General features: G+C 50.5%; 1 protein-coding gene across 22 annotated transcripts in view; it reads left to right on the top strand.

Annotated features, from left to right (window-relative positions):
- CACNA1C (calcium voltage-gated channel subunit alpha1 C) overlaps positions 1-25,068 on the top strand; it is a 506,000-nt gene that overhangs the window by 472,693 nt on the left and 8,239 nt on the right. For 21 of the 22 annotated variants that reach the window (XM_060191476.1, XM_060191473.1, XM_060191472.1 and 18 more), the window contains 9 exons: positions 569-696; positions 1,197-1,293; positions 3,152-3,254; positions 9,391-9,492; positions 14,331-14,458; positions 14,687-14,821; positions 19,666-19,961; positions 21,353-21,478; positions 24,610-24,716. In XM_060191476.1, coding sequence (XP_060047459.1) covers positions 569-696; positions 1,197-1,293; positions 3,152-3,254; positions 9,391-9,492; positions 14,331-14,458; positions 14,687-14,821; positions 19,666-19,961; positions 21,353-21,478; positions 24,610-24,716 — 1,222 coding nt within the window. The remainder of the gene's footprint in view (positions 1-568; positions 697-1,196; positions 1,294-3,151; positions 3,255-9,390; positions 9,493-14,330; positions 14,459-14,686; positions 14,822-19,665; positions 19,962-21,352; positions 21,479-24,609; positions 24,717-25,068) is intronic. The other variant, XM_060191492.1, reaches the window with a different exon arrangement.

The raw sequence follows: 25,068 nt of genomic DNA, 5'->3' as shown, positions 1-25,068 counted from the left end.
CCGGCTCCCCACCTGCAGGGGAGTCGCTTCACAGGCGGTGAAGCAGGTCTGCAGGTGTCTATCTCTCCTCCTCTCTGTCTTCCCCTCCTCTCTCCATTTCTCTCTGTCCTATCCAACAACGACAACAACAATAATAACTACAACAATAAAACAACAAGGGCAACAAAAGGGAATAAATAAATAAATAAGAAAGAAAGAAAGAAGGAAAGAAAGCTGCCAGGAACAGTCAAGTTGTGCAGGCACTGATCCCAGCAAGAACTCTGGTGAGAAAAAAAAAAAAAGAAAGAAAGAAAATTTAGAACTGGAAAGATAACACAGTGGTGATGCAAACACTTTCACACCTGAGGCTCCAAAGTCCCAGGTTCAATCTGTGTCACCACCATCAGCCAGAGTTGAGCAGGGCTCTGGTTTAAATATAGATTGAAAAATAAAAAAAAAAGGTGACAGGTACCTAGTCTTGAGAAATGTCACTTCCTGCCACCTCCAGCACAGACAGTTAAGTGGCTTCTGGGACAGGGGTGTAGGAAGGTCCTCTCACAGCTTCTCCTCTGTCCTCTGCTCCCCACAGATCATTAACTTGTTCGTGGCCGTCATCATGGACAACTTTGACTACCTGACAAGGGACTGGTCCATCCTGGGGCCCCACCACCTGGATGAGTTTAAGAGGATCTGGGCAGAGTATGACCCCGAGGCCAAGTAAGTGCTCGGGAGGGGGTGCTGGAGGCTCAGCGTTGGCTAAGTCATAAACATGGCTGCCATCTTCACTCCAGACCCAGGGCCAGGGGTCAGGGTCCCCATGGGAGACTCGACATTGGCTAAGTCAAAGGTTCCCATGGGAGGCTTTGCATTGGCTGCCATTTTCACTTAATAGAAGAACTGGGTGTGAAGAACTAAGTACTCAAGGTACTAAGGACCTGATGGACCTCCATCCCTGCACCAGGGGGAATCCCTTCCCCTCACCCATCACTGGGTGGGCACTCAGTCAGTCTTGCTCAAGTAATGAAACGCTTGACCCGGCAAGCAGCCTGGAGAGTCTGCTGCACATCTGAGCTTGTTAAGATGGAAACAGAGACAGAAAGACGGGGGTTCTCCTTGCCTGTCCACACCCATCTGGACCCCCAGGGCTGATACACGGAGACCCTCTGCAGGGCCCTGGGCACCCCTGATGGGCCCATCCCCCGCTCCCTCCTTCTCAGGGGCCGCATCAAACACCTGGACGTGGTGACGCTGCTGCGGCGGATCCAGCCCCCTCTGGGCTTCGGGAAGCTGTGCCCTCACCGCGTGGCTTGCAAAGTAAGATACAGCCTGGGGTTGCGGGGACAGGAGGGGCCAGATGTGAAGATGCCTGTTTGGGGCGTGATGGGGGCTGGGCTGCAGTCCTCCACTCACTGTCCCAGGAGGCAGGTGACCCACTGTCCCCTAGGGCTGGAGAGCCGAGCAGAATGCCTTCCAGCAATAGACGGTGGGTGAGCTGGGTCCCTGCAGGTGACTCACAGATGCACTGCATTTGGGTGAAGGCCTGCCCCTCCCATCGAATCCTTCTTAAATATATATATATTTCATTTATTTGATACACCAAAGAAATTGAGAGGTGATGATAAAGAGGGAAAGACAGAGAGACACCTGCAGCCCTGCTTCTGCACTCGTGAAGCTTTCCCCCTGCAGCTGAGGGCTGAGGACTTGAACCTAGGTCCTTGCACATGGTAACATGTGCGCTCAACCAGGTGCACCACCGTCCAGCCTCTAAGTGATGCTATGACTCAGATCGTATGCATCCATTTGATACATCTCTTCTTGTGTGGCCCTTGCACAACCCCCAGAGTGAGTGCCCCCACCCAACCCTCTGAACTGAAGTGGTCTGGAAGGTGGCACAGTGGATAAAACACTGGACTCTCAAGTATGAGGTCCTGAGTGCAGTCCCCGGCAGCATATGCACCAGAGTGATGTCTGGTTCTTTCTCTCTCTCTCCTCCTATCTTTCTCACAAATAAATGAATGAAATCATTCTTAAAAAGAGGTGGGGGAAGGAGACTGGAGAGAGAGAGCCTAGAGGTGGTGCCATCTGATAGAGTGCAGATTATGTGCCAGGACCTGGGTTTAAGCCCCGGTCCCCACCTGTGGGGGGTGGGGAGAGAAGTTTCAGGAAGGGTGGAGCAGTGCTGCAGGTCTCCTGCCTGCTCTTTATCTCTCTTTTTTTATTTTTTCTAAACTTTTCCTTTTTTTTTTTTAGTTTATTTATTGAATAGAGACAGCCAGAAATTGAGAGGGAATGGGGAGATAGAGAGGGAGAGAGACAGAGAGACACCTGCAGCCCTGCTTCACCACTCACGAAGCTTCCCCCCTGCAGGTGGGGACTGGGGGCTCAAACCCAGGTCCTTGCACATTGTAACATGTGCGCTCAACCATGTGCGCCACCACCCAGCTCCCTCTTTATCTGTATGTCTGTCTCTCTCTTCCTTTCTAAAAGATAAAGGGAATCGTGAAGTCCTGTAAGCACCAGGCCCTAGTGATAACCCTGGTAGCAGGAGGGAGAGAGAGAGAGAGAGATTGAGAACTCCAGTGAACCATAAGGCAAAAGCACAGTGCAAAGCCAGGCCAGGGGGTATGTGCAGGCTCCCGGGGGCTGAAGGGCGTCACTGACCAGCAGTCACGTTGTTGACAAGAATCTGCTCTTGTCCTTTGGGGAACCTAGAGCTGGCCTGCCCTAGCACTAAGAGGAGCACAGGACGCCATGAGCTACCCAGATCCAACTTCATTTTTTTCCCACAGAGCACTGCTCAGCTCTGGCTTCTGGTGGCTGGTGCTGGGGATCGAACCTGGGAATTAAAAGCCTCAGGCATGAAAGACTTTTCGCATAACCATTATCCTATCTTTCCAGCCTACAGACGTCATCATTTTTAAACAGCTGAGTTATATTCCATTGTGGATAACCCCCACGCTCTTCTTTCTGCATGCTTTCTTCCTTCCTCTGTGGCCTGGCTCCAGGCATTTGAGGTGCTATGGATTTTCTCTCTCAGGCGACCTCTTAACCCTTTAGGAGAGTGGGGCAAAGGGAGCAGCCCCCAGGGGCCTTGCCCCTGGGCTGTCCTGCCATGCCCCTTGGCTCTGTGAGCGAGAGCATGTGGGTGTTCATGGCTGCCCTCTCCCCACAGCGCCTGGTCTCCATGAACATGCCCCTCAACAGCGACGGCACGGTCATGTTCAACGCCACGCTGTTTGCCCTGGTGCGCACGGCACTGAGGATCAAGACAGAAGGTAGGTGCCCACAGAGCTGGGAGGGCGGTGGTGTCCAGGCCGCACCCCCCGCCATGTGCTGCCCAGGGAGGCCTGGGAAGCCTTGGGGCCACGTCTTGACCTCCCAGAGTGTCGTTCAGAGAGCAGGAAGAGAGGAGGATGTCCACAGCCAGAGCCCCACCCAGTCTGGGGGCTGCAGGGGAATTGGATGCCTCTCAGGACCACGGCCCAGGGGATGGCATAGTGGAAAGAGTGTGAATTTGGAGGGTCGGGTGGTAGCGTGGTGGGTTAAACGTGCATAGGGAGAAGCACAAGGATCCCGGTTCAAGCCCCCAGCTCCCCACGTGCAGGAGGGGGTAACTTCATAGGTGGTGAAGCAGGGCTACAGGCATCTCTCTGTGTCTCTCTCGCTTTCTACCTCTCCCTCCTCTCTCAATTTCTTTCTGTTTCTATCCAATAACAAATAAATAAAATCTAAAAAAAAAAATAAATAACTTTTTAAAATAAAATAAAATGAGCTTGGGTCAGACGGGTCCTGGTGACACATGGTGATGGTGGCAGGTACTGTGCAGGCTGCACCTGGCTCTCAGCTGTTCTGCAGGTGGAGGGTCACCTCCTCAGATATTCTCACTGGTCAGGTCCCCTCCGTTAAGGCCTGCTGCCACTGAGGGTGGATGGACAGACTGCAGAGAAGGGGAGCCAAAAAGACTCATTTTTTTTTTTTTTACCAGAACACTACTCAGCTCTGGTTTATGGTGGTACAGGGGATTGAACCTGGGACTTTGGAACCTCAGGCATGAGAGTTTCTTTGCAGAACCATTAAGGTATCTATCCCCAGACTCAATCTCTCTCCAAGATTGTGTTAAGCCTACCTGCCTGAGAGCCAGCCGATAGGCCTGTTCACATGCTGCGGCCAGTCCTCCTCTGTACCCCTAGTCTGAGTATGAGGCTCCACGTGGCCTTGGAACTAGCTTCACAGACAATTCACTCGGGAAACTGAGCCTGCAGCCTGGTGGGGGAGTCAGACCCTGGAGCAGAGAGTGAGTAGGGTCTCCTCCCTGTCCATCTTCCCATTCTAGAACCTTCCCCCACCCTGAGAGGCATTGAAGGTGTTCTGGGCAGAGGAGTGGGAGACGCCTCTCCGTCTTGTCAGTCTACTTCATTTCTTCCTGTGCAGATTAGGGGAGGGGATGGCATGTGGGATCTCAGCTCAGCAAGCAGCCCCCCCCCCCCCCAGCTCCACTGTCCATGTCTTCATTCAGTTGCATCTTTCCATGCAGTGGCAAAGGCATCAGATGTTGTTAAAATTCGTAGGCTCTTGCTGGCCGGGCTAGCTTCACGGGCGGGTAACAGAGACGACCAGAGACATACGGCTGGGCAGGGAAGCTGTATTTCTTTATTCAGGAACAACGATTCATAAACTAAGACAAACTAATCACCAAACAGAACTCTGCTGTCTCTTTCCCCATGGTGGCTGCGCCAGCACTCTCTCTTACTCTGGAACTCAGGAACCCTGTCGGGGCTCCTAGGGGCGGGGCCAAGCAGGCCCGCAAAATTAGCAGGACTGATCCAATTTTCTTGGCAGGGGAGATCTAGAACAACCCAATGTAAAGCATACAACAATTCCCCCTTTTCTTTTTAACCAAATGACTACAGTATCAAGGGTGTGGGGTGAACAAAAACATATATCATACAGGCATTTTTAAAAAAGAAACTAGCACAAACATGGAGAAACATGTAAGCAAGTAACAAGAACCAGTGTGTTGCCAAGGGAAGGCCTGAGGGGGCCGGCCATTTTTTGCCTCTGTGGGCAAAACTTTATCAGCTTAAAAAAAACATTTCTTGCCTCTGGGGGGCGTACTTGCCTTGACAGGCATTTGCATGGGGGCGGGGAACGGAGTCTCAAAGGCAGCTGGCTGCAATTTACTTACTATGAAACAAAACTTGTTATTAGCATATTTCTAATAGAGAAGGAATTTGAGACTTTTACATAGCAACAACATCTTTTAACCTTTTGTTACACCCATTCAAGATGGAGTCAGGAAAGGAAACCTCAGGCATGAGAATAATTAGCATAGCCATTGTGCGATCTACCATTTCTAATAGAGAAGGTAATCGAGAGTTTTACATATCAACAAGTCTATTTAACCTTTTGTTTAGCCTAACTTAGTTAAAATATATTGATTGTTAACTAATTTTTACCTCAGACTTTAAATGTAAGTTAATTTTATCTTTATGAGAATTACGTTGAAAACCTTTTTCATTTAACTTTGACTAGTAAGAATTTACCCTTAAAGTTACTATTTACCAAACTTTAAACATACACATAAACATGGTCATTAATACACAAGGAGAGAAATCTTTGTTACGAAGACATGTCATTTTAAACACGAATTTAAATCTGTACTGTCTTAGTTGTTGGGGGGGGTTCACCATCCGGAGGTGGCTTCCCGCGCAGCTTCACTTTTAGGAATTGTAGGTTGCGATCTCTGCACGAATCTCTGCGTACTCCAGCTTGTCTGCCTTCAGACCGGACCGGCAGCTGGAGATCTCGTGTGCCCAGTTTCGGCAGGGAGCCCGGGGGTCTGGGAGGTCCAGGATCGTTCCAGAATTCATAGCAAGAGGGCAGGCGGGCCAGTTTTGTAGAAGGTGTGGGCCTAGGTGCCCAGGGGTGGCGGCCATGGTAGGCCGCCGCGGCCCTGTCCCATGGCCCTGCCATGTCTGCTGCCCTGCTCGCAGTGGCCGAGCAGCGTAGAGGGATCACACGTCCAGTGCCCTGCGCCACTCGGTGGAGAGCCGGCTCCTGTGGGCTGGCCTGCATGCTGGCATTGGGCTCCAGTGTGCTGGCGTCAGCCTCCTGTGTGCTGGCGTCGGGCTCTTGGGGCTCTTGTGTGCTGGCGTCAGCCTCCTGCGGGCTGCGGGGCTGCGGGCGCGGTGCGCGGGGTTGTCTGGGCTGTTTAACCAGGTGGAAACAGCAGCTCCGCGCCTCGCCTCCTGCCCGCTGGCTCTTCCCGCTGGCTGTTCTGAGTTCGCCTGAGCGAGTAGAAACCACAGAGTGGTCCAGAGATAAATGTTCCAGAAACAGCAAAACAGTCTCGTGAAGAAAGAGCAGAGGCCTTTGGAGATCTCTTCATAAGCAGAAGAGAAGGCCATAGTGCATAGGTAGCCAAGTTGTCTTTACTTATCTGAGAGATGCGCAGGTCAGGTCCACGTGGGCGCCATTTGTTGTTAAAATTCGGTGGGTCTGGCTGGCCGGGCTAGCTTCATGGGCGGGTAACAGAGACGCAGAGACAATGGCTGGGCAGGGAAGCTGTATTTCTTTATTCAAGAACAACGATTCATAAACTAAACCAAACTAATCACCAAACAGAACTCTGCTTTCTCTTTGCGGCGGCGCAAGCACTCTCTCTAACTCTGCAACTCTCCAACTCTCACTCTCGAACTCTGGCGGGGTTCCTTGGGGCGGGGCCAAGCGGGCCCGCGAAACTAACTGGACTGATCCAATTCTCTTGGCGGGGGAGAACTAGAACAACCCAATGTAAAGCATACATCAATCAGAAATGAAGGAAATGAGACTCAGCCCAGCAGGGCTGGGTGGTGTTGTGCCCAAAGGATCCCAGACATTACAAGGAATAAGGGCCTGAGTTCAAGGCCCTGGTCCCCACCTGTAGGGTGTGAAGCTTCATGAGTGGGTGGGTAGTGCTGCAGGTGTCTCTCTGTCTCTCTTATTTTTATTTTTTTTCTATTACCACCAGGGTTATCACTGGGGCTCTGTGACAACACCATGAATCCACCATTCCCGGTGGCCATTTTTTTCCTTTTATTTTTCTCTTTTTTATTATGCTTTTGACAGGACAGAGAGAAATTGAGAGGGGAGGAGGAGACAGAGAGAAGGAGAGAAAGAGAGACACCTGCAGATCTGCTTCACTGCTCATGAAGCCTCCCCCCTGCAGATGGGGAACGGGGTCTCGAACCTGGGTCCTTGCACTCATTAATGTGTGTGCTTAACCAGGTGTAACACCACCCAGCCCTCATGTCTCTCTCTTTCTCTTTCTCTCTTCCTTCCCCATCATAACTGGAAGAAATCTGGAAACAGTGGAGCTGTGCAGGCACCAACCCCCAGCAAGAAGAGACAGGCAGACAGACTGGGGGCTCACGGTTTAGGGTACCCACAGTCTGAAAGGTGTCCTGGGATTAGTTCCTGCCAGAAGCTCTGTGGGGACTTAGTGCCTCAGCCCTCTCCTCTCCTGCCAGGCCTGGCAGTACTTGGTGCTTGGTAGCTCATAGCTAGCCACAACTCTAGCATCTCTGCCTCTGTCTCCCGTGTCTCTGACTCCTCTCCTTGCTGTCCTGTTGAAATCAGGACCCACCATGACCCCCTGTAACCTCACCTTGACTCATCACGCATCTGCAGAGACCTCATTTCCCACATCAAGGCCCCAGAGGGCTCTGAATGGAAAGGAGCATGTGGAAGAGGGGCATCGTGTCACTGAACACTGAGTGTCCTTAGTCTTGGTGGGGAAGGTTGTCTCCCCATCATCCTCTCCTCTGCTGGACCTCCATGTGGCTTCAGGATGGGTTTCAGCTGGGAGAATAGGGGGGTGACCCCAGAGGAGTCTAGCACTGAGAGATGCCAGAAAAAAAAAAAAAAGACCCTGGCCCCTGTTCTGTCTTCCTATTGCTATGCAGAAAATAATCACCAACTCCCAGACTCAGACTCATTGGGGTCTGGAGGCTGCAGACTCCAGTCATGGGGGTGGAGGTTGGGGGGATGGCACAAGATGCTGAGCCGTGTCTAGCTCTCGCTGGCTACTGGCAAAACTTGGTTGCTGACTTAGAACTCACTGCCTGGACCTATTTGCCTCTATGTGTGCAACTTCCTTGTCTTTTTGAGTATTTTTTTCTTTTTAAATAATTGTTGTGATGAGCCAGATGGTGGTGCACCTGATTGAGTGTACACATTACAATACACAAGGACCCAAGTTCGAGCCCCCAGTCCCCACCTGCAGGGGGAAAGTTTCATGAGTGGTGAAGCAGGGCTGCAGGTGTCTCTCTCTGTGTCTCGCCCTCTCTATCTCTCCCTCCCCTCTGAATTTCTCTCTGTCTCTATCTAATAAATAAATATATAAAATTAAATACATATTATTTTAAAAGTCAAGAAAGGGAGGGAAAGAAGTAGAAAAGGAAGGGAAAAAGAGGGGTCTGGGTGGTGGTGCACCAGGTTGAGTGCACATGTTACAGTGCGCAAGGACCTGGGTTCAAGCCCTCAGACACACCTGCAGGGGAAAAGCTTCGTGAGTGGTGAAGCAGGGCTGCAGGTATGTCTCTGTCTCTCTCCTTTTCTGTCTTCCCCTCTCCTCTCAATTTCTGTCTGTCTCTATCTAATAAGTAAATAATGTATATGCATATATATATTATTTTAAAAGTCAAGGAAGGAAGGAGGAAAGGAAAAAGAAAGAGAGAATAAAGAAAGAGAGGCTGGGTGGTGGTGCACCTGGCTGAGCGCACATGTTCTAATGTGCAAGGACCTAGGTTCAAGCCCCTGGTTCCCACCTGCAGGGGGAAAGCTTTGCTGCAGTACACTCTCTCTCTCTCTCTCTCTCTCTCTCTCTCCCTCTCTTCCTCCATCCCCCCTCCCTCCCTTTCTCTCTCCCTCCCTCCTCCTCCCCTTTCAATATCTGGCTGTCTTTATCCAATAAGTAAAGATAATAGAATCCCATTAAAAGAAATGAGAGGGGGCCAGGTGGTGGCGCACCTGGTTGAGTGCACAGGTTACAGTGCGCAAGGACCCAGGTTCATCCCCTGGCCCCCACCTGCAGAGGGAAAGCTTCATAAGTGGTAAAGCAGTGCTGCACGTGTCTCTCTGTCTCTCTCCCTCTCTATCACCCCCTTCCCTCTCAATTTCTGACTGTATCTATCCAGAAAATAAATAAAGATTAAAAAATTTAAAAAAAAAGAAATGAGAGAGAGAGAGGTAAATAGAGAGGGAGGATGGAAGAAGGTCGGCAGAGGGGGAGGTTGGAGAGAGAGTGGGGCCTGAGGTGCAGGGCTGTTTGTGCAGTAGAGGAGCAGTGCCTTCTGGGATGTCACAGGCTCACCCCCGGCCATCTCCTGGGGATGGGAACATGTTGTCACTTGCCCACCTCTCCCCCCGCAGGGAACCTGGAGCAAGCCAATGAGGAGCTGAGAGCCATCATCAAAAAGATCTGGAAACGCACCAGCATGAAGCTGCTGGACCAAGTGGTGCCCCCTGCTGGCGGTGAGCCTCCCCATGCCCTCTTCCCCTCCCTCCCCTCTGTGTGCAGCACTGCCACTGGCCAGAAGAGCACGCACAGTTCACCGTGTGCCAGGACCTGGGTTCAAGCCCCTGGCCATCCTAAGGGAGAGCCTGCAGGGGGACACTTCACGGGATGTGGAGCAATGCTGTGATATCTCTCCTTTTTTCTCTATCTCTCCCTCCCTCTGTCTCTCACCTATTTATTTTCCTTATTGGGGGATTCATGGTTTACAGTTGACAGTAAAATACAGTCATTGGTCCATGTGTCACATTTCTCAGTTTTCCACATCACAGTCTAACCCTCCCTAGGTCTTCCTTTGACACCCTGTTCCAGACCTGAACCCTCCTCCCACCCCAGAGGCCTTTACTTTGGGGCAATGCACTACCTCACCTTCTATTTAGAGGAAAGGGGGAAAAAATTAATAACTTCTGGGAAAGGTGGAGTCAGGTAGCCACCAAGCTCCAGTGATAAACCTGGTGGCAGAAAACAAGAATTGTGGAGGCCAGGTGGTGGTACACCTGGTTAAGCACGCATAGTACTCAGCGTAAGGATCCCACAGGGACCAAAGTTCAGGCCCTGGCTCCCCACCTACAGTGTGGATGCTCTCCGAGCAGTGAAGCAGGGCTGCAGGTGTCTCTCTATCTCTCTCCTTCTCTATCTCCCCCTCTCCTCTCGACTTCTCTCTGTCCTATCAAATGAAAAGGATAAAATAAAATAAACCCTCCAGGAGCAGTGGATCTATAGTTCCAGCACCAAGCCCCAGTGATAACTCTGGAGCCAAAAAAAGAAAGGAAAAAAAAAAGAATTGAATTGTAGACACAGCTTCTGAGGGCTATGTTCTTGATTTCACTAGGCTGAGCGACCTGGGGCCCAATTCTGATCCAGCCAGGATGGGGGTGGGAGGAGGGAGAAGTGGATCCCACCCAGTGTGCCACAGAAGGGGTTGGGCCAGGTGCCTGGGTGCAGGCAGGTGGGAGAAGAGTGACAGGATTGGTGGCCCGGGGCATTCTGCAGAGTGTGGGTGCCCTGTGCAATAACCAGGTACAGTGGGGTCATATCAGCACAGCCTTAGACTAAGAGTCACCTCAGATGCCTTTTGTTTTTAGTATTTACTGATTTATCGAATAGGTCAGAAAGAAATTGAGAGGGGGAGGGGAGAGAGAGATGGGGTGGGGGGGCGGGTAGGTGGTGGCACTCCTGGTTGAGTGTACGTTACGGTGTACAAGGGCCCAGGTCCCCACCTGCAGTGGTGAAGCAGTGCTGCAGTGTCTCTCTATCTCTCTCCCTCTCTATCTCCCCCTGCCCTATTGATTTCTGGCTGTCTCTATCCAATAAATATAGATAATAAAAAAATTAAAAGAGGGAGAGAGAGAGACCTGCAGCAGTGTCCATGAAGCTTCACCTCTGCAGGTGGGGGCCGGGGGTTTGAACTAGGATTCTTGCACATGGTAATGTGTGCGCTCTGTGGAGTACGCCACCACCCAGCACAGATATTTAGCTCATCCTAAGAGAGTGTTCCTCCACCCTACAAAGCCCTGAATCTCTTCCCAAGCAAATAATTATTTATGTACTTGTTTTAGAGAAAGAGAGAGAGAGAGAGCGAGAGAGAGAGAGAGAGAGACCACAGCACCAGAATTTTTTCCAATGTAGTGAGGGCGCTAACCTGGGTTGCACACAAGGCAAAGCAGCACACCATCCAAGTGAGCTATGTTGCCAGCCCCCAAACCAGTAGTTCCTAGCCCCTCTGCTAGGACCCTTGCGGAAGATCGTGGGCAGTCTGACTGTCCTACATGCCTGACTTCCACATTGTTAACCCGGTGTCCTAGGCTAAGATCAAACAGAGCCAAATCCACACTCGGGCGTGACTATACAAGTGATCCCACCAGCTACTGAAAGGTGGGGCACACTCACTTGGGGAAAGCTTGGCAGTGCTGAGGGCTACAGATGTTCTCTGTCATGTTGAATGAGAGATATATCTGTCAATATAAAAAAAATGCACCTGTGTTTCTACACAAGCCTGGAGCACGCACCTGCAGGCATGCACCTGCATAAGAAATGGGTGTCTGCATGCAGGTCAGAGACAGTGGCCCGAGGGTCCCTCAGAGACCCAGAGGTGGGTGACCTTGGGGTCCAGTTTTCTAGCATGGGTCCAGCTAAACTGGGACATTCGGTAGTCTCCTGTCGGTTCACCTGGAAGTGGAGACCCTGAGAAACTTCTAATGCCAGGGGCTGGGCAGTGGCACACCAGGTTAAGTCCATATAGTATGAAGTGCAAGGACTTGCACAAGGATCCCAGTTTGAGCCCCCGGCTCCCCACCTGCAGAGGGGTCGATTCACAAGCAGTGAAGCAGGTCTGCAGGTATCTTATCTTTGTCTCTCCTTCTCTATCCCCCCTTGTCTCCCAATTTCTCTCCGTCCTATCCAATAAAAAAATGGAAAAAATGGTTGCCAGGAACAGTGGATTCGTAGTGCAGGCACCAAGGCCCAGTAGTAACTATGGAGGAAAAAAAAGTTCTGAATACCTAAACACGACATAAAAACTATCTTTGAAGAGAATATTCAGTTTTGGGTGCAGAGGTTGTGTGTGTGTGTGTGTTTTAATTTCTTTCTTGGGGAATTACTGTTTTACATTCTACAGTAAATATAATAGTTTGTACATGCATAACAGTTCCCAGTTTTCCATATAACAATACAACCCCCACTAGGTCCTCTGCCACCCTTTTTGGACCTGTATTCTCCCCCCACCCACCCACCCCAGAGTTTTTTTTTTACTTTGGTGCGTGTGTTTTGTTTTTTAACCAAAGCACTGCTCAGCTCTGGCTGATGTTGGTGCTGGGGTTTGAACCCGCAACCTCAGAGCCCCAGGTATGAAAGTCCTTTTGCAGAACCACTATGGTGTTTCCCCAGCTCTTGGTGAAAATCACTGTAAGCACCATGCATAGGCTAGCAGGGCACTTGAAATGAAAAGTTATTTTATTTGTTGTGCAAAGCATGCCCGGGCTTCCAGGGGGAACATCTAGGATCGTATAACACCAAAAGCAATTCTCTGCCTTCCAAAAACATTCTTTGAAAGGGAATGCCAGCTGTCGCAAGCCTGTCACTGTAGAGACCCATGTCACCTGTGGATCACCACCACCACCACCCCCCGCCTGCATAGGGGAAGTGTCGCAAATGGTGGAACAGGGCTGCAGGTGTCTCTCGTCTCTCCCTACCTTCTCCTTCCCATTACATTTTTCTGTCTCTATCCAAAATAAAAATAATGGTCGCTGAACTACTGAGTTGTTCATGTAGACACCATGCCCCAGTGAGAATGCTGGTGGCAAAATAAATAAGAAAAAAAAAGAGAGAGCAGTAATTAAGTTTCAAGGGGAGGGGGGAACAATTATGGCAACAATAGACATTTCCCTTTTAAAAAAGGAGTGAAAATGGGCAAAAAATCATATATATGTTTTTCAGTTCATCTATGATCTTGGGAAAATTATGACAGTTACCACTGGAGGGGTATGGGGGGCACAGAGCTTTGGTGGTGGGAGTGATGTGGAATTATATCCCCATTATCTTATAATCTTGTTAATCAGTGTCAAATCACTAATAAAATTAAACAATAAATAAATAAATAGAAAAGAATTAGTAAGAAAAGGGCCAGGGAGATAGTATGGTGGTTCTTCAAAAGACTTTCATGCCTGTGGCTCTGAGGTCCCAGGTTCAATCCCCATCACCACCATCAGCCAAAGCTGAGCAGTCTGAGACTCTGGGAGGTCTCTCTCTCTCTCTCTCTCTCTCTCTCTCTCTCTCTCTCTCATAAAATACTTTTTAAGAGGGGCTGGGTGGCGGCACACCTGGTTGAGTGCACACATTATAGTGCTTGAGGACCCAGGTTCGAGCCCCCGGTTCCTACCTGCAGGGGAAAAGCTTTGTGAGTAGTAAAGCAGGGCTTCAGGTGTCTCTTTGTCACTTCTCCCTCTCTGTCACCCCCTTTCTTCTCCATTTCTGACTGTCTCTTAAAAATAAAGATAATTTTTTAAAAATTAAAAATACTTTTTAAGAATGAATCAGAATATACTTTCTGGGCCAGTGAAGTAACCCATTTGCATAGTGTGTTGCTTTCCCATGTGTATGACCCAGGTGAGCCTGGCCTGACCATAGTGAAGAAAGCTTCAGGGTCCCTCTCCCTCTCCCTCCTTTTCCCTCTCCCTCTCCCTCCTTTTCCCTCTCCCTCTCAGTCCTTCTCCCTCCTACTCCCTCTCCCTCCCTCTTCCTTGTTCTCCCTCTTCCTCTCCCTCTCTCTCACCCTCACTCTCTCCCTCTCCCTCTCCCTCATTCTCATCCTCACCCTCTCCCTCCCTTTCCTTCTCCCTCCTCCTCCCTCTTCCTCTTCCTCTCTCCATCTCACCCTCTCCCTCTCCCTCTCTCTCCCTCCCTCTCACCCTCTCCCTCTCTCACCCTCTCCCTCTCTCTCCCTCTCCCTCTCTCTCCCTCTTTGTCCATATTTATTTTACAGAAAGCATTAGCAGAAAGAATCTCTGTGGCAGAAATGCTCGAGAAACTAATAAAACCACTTCCCATCAGGAGGTGCTGCCTAAGCAGACAGGACAAGAGCCAGACTTCAGTGTCTCTGTCTCTTTGACCGCAAGGTTGTCTTTTCACACACACTACACGAATGGACTCTCTCCCATGACGGGTGGTCTCCAACTGTCAGAGAGTTCAGAACATCCCTGGTCACTGAGCAAGCAGGCTGACGGAATCCTCGGAGCCAGCCAGCCTTCCCTCGGCTCACCATCTGCCCCCCACCCCACCTCCTCTCTCCCCTCTGGTCCAGATGATGAAGTCACAGTGGGCAAGTTCTATGCCACCTTCCTGATCCAGGAATACTTCCGGAAGTTCAAGAAACGCAAAGAGCAGGGCCTCGTGGGCAAGCCATCCCAGAGGAATGCCCTGTCCCTACAGGTGAGGGGTGAGGGGCTTAGGGGCTGTCTCCCCCACCCCCAGTCTCTAGCCAGTGGGCAGGGGCAGGCCTCTGGAGAAGGCTTCCTGGTGTCCTTGGTGGGGACCTAGGGGAGGTCCTCCTTTCCCTCTTGGAGTGTCCCCACACCCAGAGCCCTCAGGCTGGGTGGACCAGAAGGCCTCAGCCTGGCACCCCGTGCCCTCTGGCTTGACCCAACCTCCGGCTTCCAGGCCGGCCTGCGAACTCTACATGACATCGGGCCAGAGATCCGGAGGGCCATCTCCGGAGACCTGACGGCCGAGGAGGAGCTGGACAAGGCCATGAAGGAGGCGGTGTCTGCAGCTTCCGAAGACGACATCTTCAGGGTAGGTGTCCCCCCCCCCCAGCCCATGTGACACCCAGCTGAACGTGGGAAGGAGGATGAGCTCTGACAGGCACCTATCGCTGCACCCCCACCCCCATCCACCCGGGGAGACTCCCTGGATTGTCCTCAGCTCAGCCCCTGACTCTGGCCTCGGCTGCCCGGACACAGCAGCTCGTAGAGTCACAGGTTCTGAGGGGAAGGAGAGGTCCCCCCACAGGACATGAATCCACAGAAGCATTGTGGTTCGGGCCTGCTTTGTTGGCCAGCATTGGTAGATTTGCCACATGCAAAAAAAAAACTAAACATTTTTTTTTTTCACCAGAGCACTGCTCACCTCTGGCTTATTATGGTGGTGCCAGGGTTAAACCTGGGACCTCAAAGCCTCAGGCATGAAAATCTTGTGCAGCGGTAGTATTAGTAGTAGTAATATTTCAGAGCACTGTTCAGCTTCAGCTTCTCTGGTGCTGGAGATTGAACTGGAGACCTCTGGTGCCTCAGTCTTGAAAGTCTCTTGCAGGACCACTGTTACAGTTGTCGTCTTTGTCGTCACTATTATACGAGAGCCCTGCTCAGCTCTGGCTAATGGTGCTGGAGATTAGCCTGGGAGTTTGAAACCTTAGGCATGAAAGTCTTTTTCCATAACCATTATGTTAATCTCTTCAACCAGTAAACATTCCTATTTCTTATTTATTACCAGAGCACTGCTCGGTTCTGATTTATGGGACTGGGGATTGAACCTGAGACCTCAGAACCTCAGGAAGGAGAAAGCCTTTTTGAAGCACCACTATGCTGTCTCTTCAGCCCTCTTCCTGTCTTTTAACCCACCTCGAGGAGTGTGGCTCAGAGCCCTTCTATTTCAAGGGAGAAGCTTCCAGCCACCCCTGCACCAGGGCCTGCTCAAAGCTGTCCCCCAGCTCCTAAGCTGGGTCCTTGGTTACAGAGACAGGGAGGAATGGAGCCGTCCTGCCCATGACTAGACTGTCATTCCATCTACTGTGTGTGGTCACCCGTGCGTGGCCTTGGGGACACACCACCATGTTATCACCGCAACCGAGGGGCCAGCCCTGCGAACAGCCTCCTGCTCACGTGTCGGGGCAGGGAGCGGACATGAGAGCAGATCTGGTTTAAAGGTTCCTGGTTTAAAATCCCTGAGCTCCTCAAGAGCCAAGGCAACTGTCATAGCACTAAAGGATGCTGGGAACTCACCACCCAGGTTTGCAAGTCCTTTCAGCCCTCTGACTTCTAACTCAGTACACCAATGCAATTGTCACTGTGTTCTCCTCCATAACTCTCTCTCTCTCTCTCTCTCTGATATTATTTGTTTTCCTCCCCCTGAACCCTACGCCCACCACAGGGTCTTTTACTTTGGTGCAATACACCAAATCCAGTCCAAGTTCTGCTTTGTATTTTCTTATTTTTCAACTTTTTTGAAATCATTATTAGTGATCAAACAATGATCAACAAGATTGTGAGATAAGAGGGGTACAATTCCACACAGTTCCCACCAACAGAGGTCTGAATCCCATCCCCTCCATTAGAAGCTTCCCTATTCTTTATCCCTCTGGTAGTATTGACCAAAATTCTTTATGAGGTACAGAAAGTGGGGGATAGCTTCTGTAGTTGCTTCTGTGCTGGACATGGGTGTTGGCAGGTGGATCTATCCCCCTAGTCTGTAGAAACAAACTTTCCCTAGTGGAGTAGGGCTCTGGGGAGGGGAGGTTCCAGGACACATGGATGAGGTCATCTGCCCAGGGAAGTCAGGATGGAGTCATGGTAGCATTTTTCTACTTCTATGAGTGAGATCATCCCATATTCATCCTTCTGTTTCTGACTTATTTCACTTAACATGATTTTTTCAAGCTCCATCCAAGATGGGCTGAAAACAGTAAAGTCACCGTTTTTAATAGCTGAGTAGTATTCCATTGTGTATATATACGACAACTTGCTCAGCCACTCATCTGTTGTTGGACACCTGGGTTGCTTCCAGGTTTTGGCTGTTACAAATTGTGCTGCTATGAGCATAGGTGTACACAAATCTTTTTGGATGGGAGTGTTAGGTTCCTTAGGATATATCCCCAGGAGAGGAATTGCAAGGTCATAGGGCAGGTCCATTTCTAGCCTTCTGAGAGTTCTCCAGACTGCTCTCCACAGGGCTGGGCCCATTGACTTTTCCACCAGTAGTGCAGGAGGGTTCCTTTGTCCCCACAACCTCTCCAGCATTTGTTGCTGCTACCTTTTCTTTCTTTTTTTTAAATATTTATTTATTTATTCCTTTTTTTGTTGCCCTTGTTTTATTGTTATAGTTATTATTGTTGTCTTCTTCACTGTTGGAGAGGACAGAGAGAAATGGAAGAGAGGAGGGGAAGACAGAGAGGGGGAGAGAAAGACAGACACCTGCAGACCTGCTTCACTACCTGTGAAGCGACTCCCCTGCAGGTGGTGAGCCGGGGGCTCGAACCGGGATCCTTACACCGGTCCTTGTCTTGTGCTTTGTGCCACATGCACTTAACCCGCTGCACTGCCGCCTGACTCCCACTGCTGCCTTTTCTGATGTGTGACATTCTCACAGGAGTGAAGTGGTATCTCATTATTGTCTTTATTTGCATTTGTCTGACAATCAAAGACTTGGAGCATTTTTTCATGTGTTTCACGGCTTTTTGGATCTCTTCTGTGGTGAATATTCTGTTCATATCTTCTCCCCATTTTTGGATGGGGTCACTTGTTTTCTTGTTGCTGAGTTTGGCAAGCTCTTTATATATTTTGGTTATTAGCCTCTTGTCTGATGTATGGCATGTAAGCATCTCCCATTCTGTGAGTGGTCTTTTGTCATTCTATTTCTTTTGCTGTGCAGAAGCTTTTTAAGTTGGTGTAGTCCCATTGGTTTATTTTTGTTTTAGTCTTCTTTGTAATTGAATTTGTGTCATTGAAGATGCCTTTAAAATTTAGATGGAAAAAAAGTTCTGCCAATATTTTCCTCTAAGTATTTGATAGTTCCTGGTCTAATATCCAAGTCCTTGATCCATTTACTTTTGTGTTTGGTGAAATATAGTGGTTCAGTTTCATTCTTCTGTATGTTTCAACCCAATTTTTTCCAACACCATTTGTTAAAGATACTTTCCTTTCCCCATTTAAGTTTGGGCACCTTCATCAAAGATTAGATGTCCGTGTGTGGGGGCTTACTTCTGGGCTCTCAACTCTATCCCACTGGTCAGTGTGTCTACTTATGTTCCAGTACCAAGCAGTTTTTATGACAATAGCCCTATAATACAATTTGAGGTCTGGGAGTGTGATGCCTCCAGTTCTGTTCTTTCTTCTCAAGATTGTTTTGGCAATTCTAGGTCTTTTCTGGTTCCAGATAAACATTTGTAGCTTTTGATCTATTCTCGTAAAGAAAAATTGGGTGGGATATTGATGGGAATTGCATTAAATCCTTATATGGCTCTGGGTAGTATATTCGTTTTAATGATGTGAATTCTTCCAACTCATAAACATGGAATATCTTTCCACTTCTTTGTGTCTTTTTCTATTTCCGTGAATAGTGACTCATAATTTTCAGTATACAGGTCTTCACTTACTTGGTTAGATTTATTCCTATTTTACTGGTTTTGTTGCTATAGTAAAAAGAATTGATTTCTGGATTTTTTTTCTTCTTCTATCTTAGTGTTTGCATAGAGGAATGTCACTAACTTTTATGAGTTAATTTTGTAGCCTGACACCTTACTATATTTATTTACTTATTATTGGATAGAGACAAAGAGAAATTGAGAGAGGATGGAGAGACAGAGGAAGAGAGGGAGAGAGAGAGAGGGAGAGAGAGAGAGGGAGAGAGAGATGGAGGCCTGCAGCCTTGCTTCACACTCTTGAAATTTTCCTCCTGAAGGTGAGGAGCAGGGGCTTGAACCTGCGTCATTGTGCACTGTAATGTGTATGTTTAACCAGGTGTGCCATCGGCTGGCCCCTCTTCTCTATCTCTATTTATCTATTTAAAAAATAAAATAAAATAAGAGACTTTCATTCCTGAGGCTCTAAAATCCCAGGTTACAGACCCAGCACCACCAAAAGCCAGAGCTGAGCAGCGCTCTGGTGAAAATACATACATACATACATACATACATACATACATACATACATACATACAAGCTTTTACAGGCTAGGGAGATAGTATCATGGGTCTTGGGGCAGAAATGAAAAAATGGTGGCTGGGAGGAGGATTGATAGTGCTGGCACCAAGCCCCAGCAATAGCCCTGCAGGCAATTAAAAAGATAATGATGGTTCTATGGTTCTGCAAAAAGACTAGCATGACTAAGGCTCCAAGGTCCCAGGTTTGATACCCAAGGCCTTGTGGGGGTCCCTGGCCTCACCCCAGACACAGAGTGGGGGTCCCAAGAACTCAACCCAGGTGCAGGGTGGGGGTCCCTGGCCTCAAACCAGGTGCCGGTAAGGGTCCCAAGCCTCACCAGGGTCACAGGGTGGGGATCTTCAGCCCCACCAAGGGTCAGGGCAGAGTGTAGGGTGGGGGTTCCCGGCCTCATCCTCAGGGTCAGGGTGAGGTCCTGGCCTCAGGGTGGGGGTCCCCCGCCTCCCTGGGGTCACAGAGTGGGGGTCCTGGCCTCAGGGTAGGGTCCCAGTCCCAGGTGGGGTCCCCGCGGTCATGGGTGGGGGATGGGGGGTGGGGTGGGAGGTGGGGGTGGGGGGGTATGGGGTGGGGTCCCTCCCGCCCCGGTGGGGTCCCGGGTCGCAGGTGGGTCCCGCCCCAGGTGGGGGTCCCGGGTGGCAGGTGGGTCCCGCCCCAGGTGGGGGTCCCGGGTGGCAGGTGGGTCCCGCTCACCCCGCGTCCCCCCCAGCGCGCAGGCGGGCTGTTCGGCAACCACGTGGGCTGCTTCCCCGCGGACGCGCGCGCCCTCCCGCAGACCTTCACCGCTCAGCGCCCGCTGCACATCAGCAAGGCCGGCGCCCCGCCGCCGCACGCCCTGTCGCCGTCGCACGACAAGCTGGTGGACTCCACCTTCACGCCCAGCAGCTACTCGTCCACCGGCTCCAACGCCAACATCAACAACGCCAACAACACTCTGCTGGGCCGCCCCGGGCCCCATGGAGCCCCCGAGCCCCCCGGGGCTGCCTGGAGGCTGCGCACAGACGGGTAAGCGGACAGCGCCCCCTGCCGGCCCTCCCCTCCGCGAGGACCGGAGCTTGAACACCGGGTGGAGGCCGTGGTCATGTGTGTGCTTTACGTGCTCTGCCAGGGGTGTCACAGCCTGGCCCTGGGCAGAGAGAGGGAAAGGGAGAGGAAGAGGGAGAGAGGAAGAGGGAGAGAGGGAGGGGGAGGGGGAGGGGAGGGAGAGGGAGAGGGAAGAGAGAGGAGAGAGGAGGAGAGAGAGAAGAAAAGAGAAAGAAGGAGAGAGAGAAGAAGAGAGAGGGGGACAGAGACAGAAGGAGAGAGAAAGAGAGAGGGAAAGAGAGAGAGAAAGAGAGAGGGACAGAAACAGGGAGAGAGGGACAGAGAGAGGGAGAGAGGGAAAAAGAGAGGTAGAAAAGGAGAGAGAGAACTGCAACCCTGCTTCACCACTTGTGAAGCTTCCCCTCTGCAGGGAAGACCTGGGAGTTGAACTGGGGTCCATGGCAATGGTAATGTGTGTGCTCTCAAATGGCGTCCTGAAGCTGCCACACGAGGGAGAAACCCTAAAGTGCACCACTGCCCAGGCTCGCTCTCTCTCTCTCTCTCTCTCTCTCTTTCTATTTATTTGTATATTGATTGATTTACCAAGCACTGCTCAGCTCTGGCTTATGGTGATGCTGGGGGTTGAAACTGGGACTTTGGAGTCTCAGGCAGGAGAGTCTCTGCGTCACCATTATGCTGTCTACCCTGACCTTCACCCATTTTCTTTTAAAGATCAGTTGCCCTGTTAGAAAGAGGGAGAGAACCAGAATGTCACCCGGCGCTCTCAGTGGGGGATTGCACCCGACCTCAGCATCTCCTCCACACCGGCCCCATTCCTGTCTACCAGGCTGGTGTCCGCTGCCTTCATTTTACCAGCCTGAAGGGGAAGGGGTGAGGGGCTGGGTGCACAGAGCACCTTCTCTGTGCTGGGTGCTGTGACGAGTTCTTTGCACATATCCTAGTTCACTGACAAGCGGTGAGAAGAGAGAAGCCCCATGGCTCTCTCCTGCTCAACTCTCTCTCTCTCTCTCTTTCTGTATTTATTATTAAATTGAGACAGAGAAATTGAGAGGGGAAGGAGAGATAGAGAAATGGAGCTGGCCTTGCTTCTGTGGGAGGACAGGCCAGCACATCTTGCACACAGCAGTCTCCAAGTCGCGATGGTATCACTTCTGCAGCTTCTGTCCTTGTCCCCCAGATCCCCAGGCTCTGTGCTGAGGGGAGAGGGCTCCCTGGATTAGGGTCGGAACTCAGATCTCCTTGGATCCTAAGCCACAGTCTCTTTTCCCATGCGAAGGCCTGGCTTGCAGGGAGGGTGGGCTGGAGGGGGAGGAGTGGGTGGAGGGGCCAGCAGCTTCTGGTTGTCATTGCAGGGGTCACCCTTGGGAGAGCCAGGTGGCCGTGGGGAGCCAGGAGGAGGCCTCTGAGGACACCTATGAAGTGAGGATGGCTGACGACGCCACGCACTGCAGCCAGCACAGCCTGGCCTCCTCCAGCATGTGGGTGTCAGACCTTCCACCCCAGTGGCCCGGGGTGGGGGTGGGGAGCTGGAGGAGGGAGGTGCCCTGAGAAGAGGGGAGTCCCCCACCCCGACACACAGCACCCACTCTGCCTGCAGGAAAACCCCTAAGCATTGTTTACGACTCAAATGTTTCATTTGTTTAACTTATAAAGGAGAGAGAGAGGGAGAGGGAAAAGCTGGCACATGCATTGCTTGGCATCAGACTCAGGGCCTTTGCTTGAGAGTCCAGTGCTTTACCCGCTGCACCACCTCCCAAATCACCTAAGCATTTTTTCTTAGTCCTATGTGTGCTCAGACCACAAGCAACTGGATCCTTTCTATTCACAGCACGCACACGCACACACTTGATACTGAAGGGCCCTTCAAGGGAGCTACTTTTAGAGTGGAGGCTGCTCAGCAGAGGGCATGGCCAGCAAAGAGTGACTGGACACACACACTCAGCCGCAGCCCAGGAGGTGGTGCAGTGGATAAAGCCCTGCACTGCACTCAAGCAAGAGGTCTCGAGTTTAGTACCCAGAAGTGCATGTGCCAGAGTCATGCTCATGTTCTGTTTCTCTCACTTCTTTCATCTCTCATACTAATGAGGTTGTTTTTATTTTGTTTTGTTTTAACCATAGCACTACTCAGTTCTGACTTATGGTGGTGGCGGGCGGGGGGGGGGGGGGGGGATTGAACCTGTGACCTTGGAGCCTCAGGCATTATAATATCTCCCTGCCCAGAAATATATTAATGGGGGGAGTGGTAGTTCACAGACCTAATGGCACATATTACTTACTATGTGTAAAGACCCAGGTTTTGAGCCCCCAGCCCCCACTTGCAACTGAAGCAGGTCTGCAGGTGTCTATCTCTATCTATCTATCTATCTATCTCTCTCTCTATCTATCTATCTCTATCTCTATCTCCCCCTCCTCTCTTGTTTTCTCTCTGTCCTATCTAATAAAAAAATAGAAAAGAGGGAGTCGGGCGGTGGCGCAGTGGGTTAAGCGCATGTAGCGCAAAGCACGAGGACCGGCGTAAGGATCCCAGTTCGAGCCCTAGTCTCCCCACCTACAGGGGAGTCACTTAACGGGTGGTGAAGCAGGTCTGTAGGTGTCTGTCTTTCTCTCCCTCTCTCTGTCTACCCCTCCTCTCTCCATTTCTTTCTGTCCTATATGACAACAATGACATCAATAACCACAACAATGTTAAACAACAAGGGCAACAAAAGGGAAAATAAATAAATAAATAAATAAATAAATATAAAGGAAAAAAACAAAGGGAAAACGGCCCCTGGGTGTGGTGGATTCGTGGCGCTGGCACCCAGGCCCAGAGCTAACCCTAAATGGCAATAAAAATAAATAAATAGTACTAATTATAGCATTAGACACCTTCAGTCTGTTAGGAGCAGCACACAGTAGGACAGCTGCTGTGAGGGCTGTTCCTGAAGGCACATGAGAACTGGGAAGGGCCAGGCCCCGGGGCATCTGTGGGGAAGGGCAGGAAGGCAGAGGGTCTGAACCAGTAGCCTGGAGGTGTGAGGAGGGGACACAGCTGCACCCATGCCCACCTTGGTGCTTTCTGCCCGGGTCACCGGCCAGGCCCTCTGCTTTTTCCCTGGTGAGACAGACAGGAAGTCACTCTTGCCGGTGAAAGCAACAGGGGTGGGCGGAGATGATAGTCGCCAAGAGGCCAGTGACACTGGACAGCTCAGTTCCCCATCCTTACCACTGTGCCCCATCAGCAAAATGGGGTGCAGTGGGGAGTGAGCCTTCTGCTTTTTTCTCTGCATAACCTTCTATTGTTGTTGTTGTTGTTATTATTATTATTATTATTATTATTACCTCCAGGGTTATCACTGGGGCTCGGAGCTGGCACTACAAATCCACTGCTCCTGGTGGCCATTGTCTCCATTTTATTGGACAGGACAGAGAGAAGTTGTGAGAGGAGGGGGAGATAGAGTGGGAAAGAGAGAGAACAAGAGACTACTGCATATCTGCTTCACCACTTCTGAAGCTTCCCCCCTTTCAGGTGGGAGCCAGGGGCTCAAACCCAGATCCTTGTAGTGGGTCCTATATTTCTAATAAATAAATCTTTTTTTAATATTTCATTTATTTATTAATAAGAAAGATCAGAGGAGAGAGAGAAAGAAACAGACATCACTCTGGTACATGTGCTGCCGGGGATCAAATTCAGGAGACCTCATGCCTGAGAGTCTAATGCCGTATCCACTGCGCCACCTACAGGAGCACAATAAATAAATCTTTAAAAAAATAAATAAAACCCAAAGAGCTAACTGAAGTTCCTTAGGATAAGATTCTGAGTTGTTTTGTTTTGTTTTGTTTTTCTTCTTATTGGATAGAGACAGACAGAAATTGGGAGGAGAAGGGGAGATAGAGAGGGGGAATGAAAGAGACACCTGCAGACCTGCATCACTACTTGTAAAGTGTTCCCTTTGCAGGTAGAGAGCTGGGGGTTCAAACCCTGGTCCTTACACTTAGTAACATGTTCACTCAACCAGGTGCAACACAACTCACTCCCCAATTCTGGGTTTTGGGTTTTTTTGGGTTTTTGGGGTTTTTTTGCATCTTTATTAGTGGTATAGTCATCATCATCTTCATAGTCATCATCTAGGCCCACACACGCCAAGAGGCGGTACAGTGGGTAGTGTTGGGCTCTCAGAAGTGGGGTCCTGCTTTGATCCCCAGTGCCAGAGTGATACCCTGCTTCTCTCTCTCCCCAAATCTCTTATCAATATTAAAATAATAGTAGTAATTCCTTGGAAAATCAGCGAGTGCTGACTGAGGCTCCTCTGTTAGCTCATTCTGATGCTACTTTTCCCGACTTTTTCAACACTGGGACCCAAGACGTCCCCACTCACTGCCTAGGCTCAGAAACTCAAAGATGGCAGCCAGCAGCATGTTGGCACTTGGGACACGTCTGCGCTAGCAGACAACAGAGATAAACCTCCAGAGGGTTGCCCCCTCCCCAGATCTTTCTGAGAGACCATGAGATCCGGGGTTAACTGGGGAAATGCTACCTCTGTGGGGAGTGGGGAGGGTGAGTTAAGCTATCCCTGTGAAGGACCTTCCTCAGCCTCCAAGAGTGAGTCTTCCCATGTCTCTGTTCCAGGCTCTCATATCCAGATGATGAAAGCCGGCAGTTGACCCCCCCAGAGGAGGGCAGGAGGGACATCCGGCTGTCCCCAAAGAGGGGGTTCCTTCGGTCTGCCTCTCTCGGTGAGCGCACACACACACACACACACACACACACACACACCAATGCTGAAAAAGTTCTGCAGCTGTGAGCAGGGCAGGTTTCCAGAGCCTTGAGTTCATGCTTCAGGGCAGGGCAGGGGGCTGAGGCCTGGACAGGGAGGCGTGTCTGAGACCAGCCCCAGTCCTGGGCCAGGAGTCCTCTTCCTCTGTTCCCACCATCACTGTCTTGGGCAAAGCAAGCTAAGGGGTCTAGGGAAGCCTTGTCATCAGCAAATGTCAGAGTGAAGAATCACAGAGGGGACAGGCAGTGATGCACCAGGTGAAGTGCACATAGTATGAAGTGCAAGGACCCACTACAAGGATCTGGGTCCCA

This window comes from Erinaceus europaeus, chromosome 5 (genome assembly GCF_950295315.1).
Source record: "Erinaceus europaeus chromosome 5, mEriEur2.1, whole genome shotgun sequence".
In the NCBI taxonomy this organism is placed as follows: domain Eukaryota; kingdom Metazoa; phylum Chordata; class Mammalia; order Eulipotyphla; family Erinaceidae; genus Erinaceus; species Erinaceus europaeus.
This window is presented reverse-complemented; position numbering and strand designations above follow the sequence as displayed.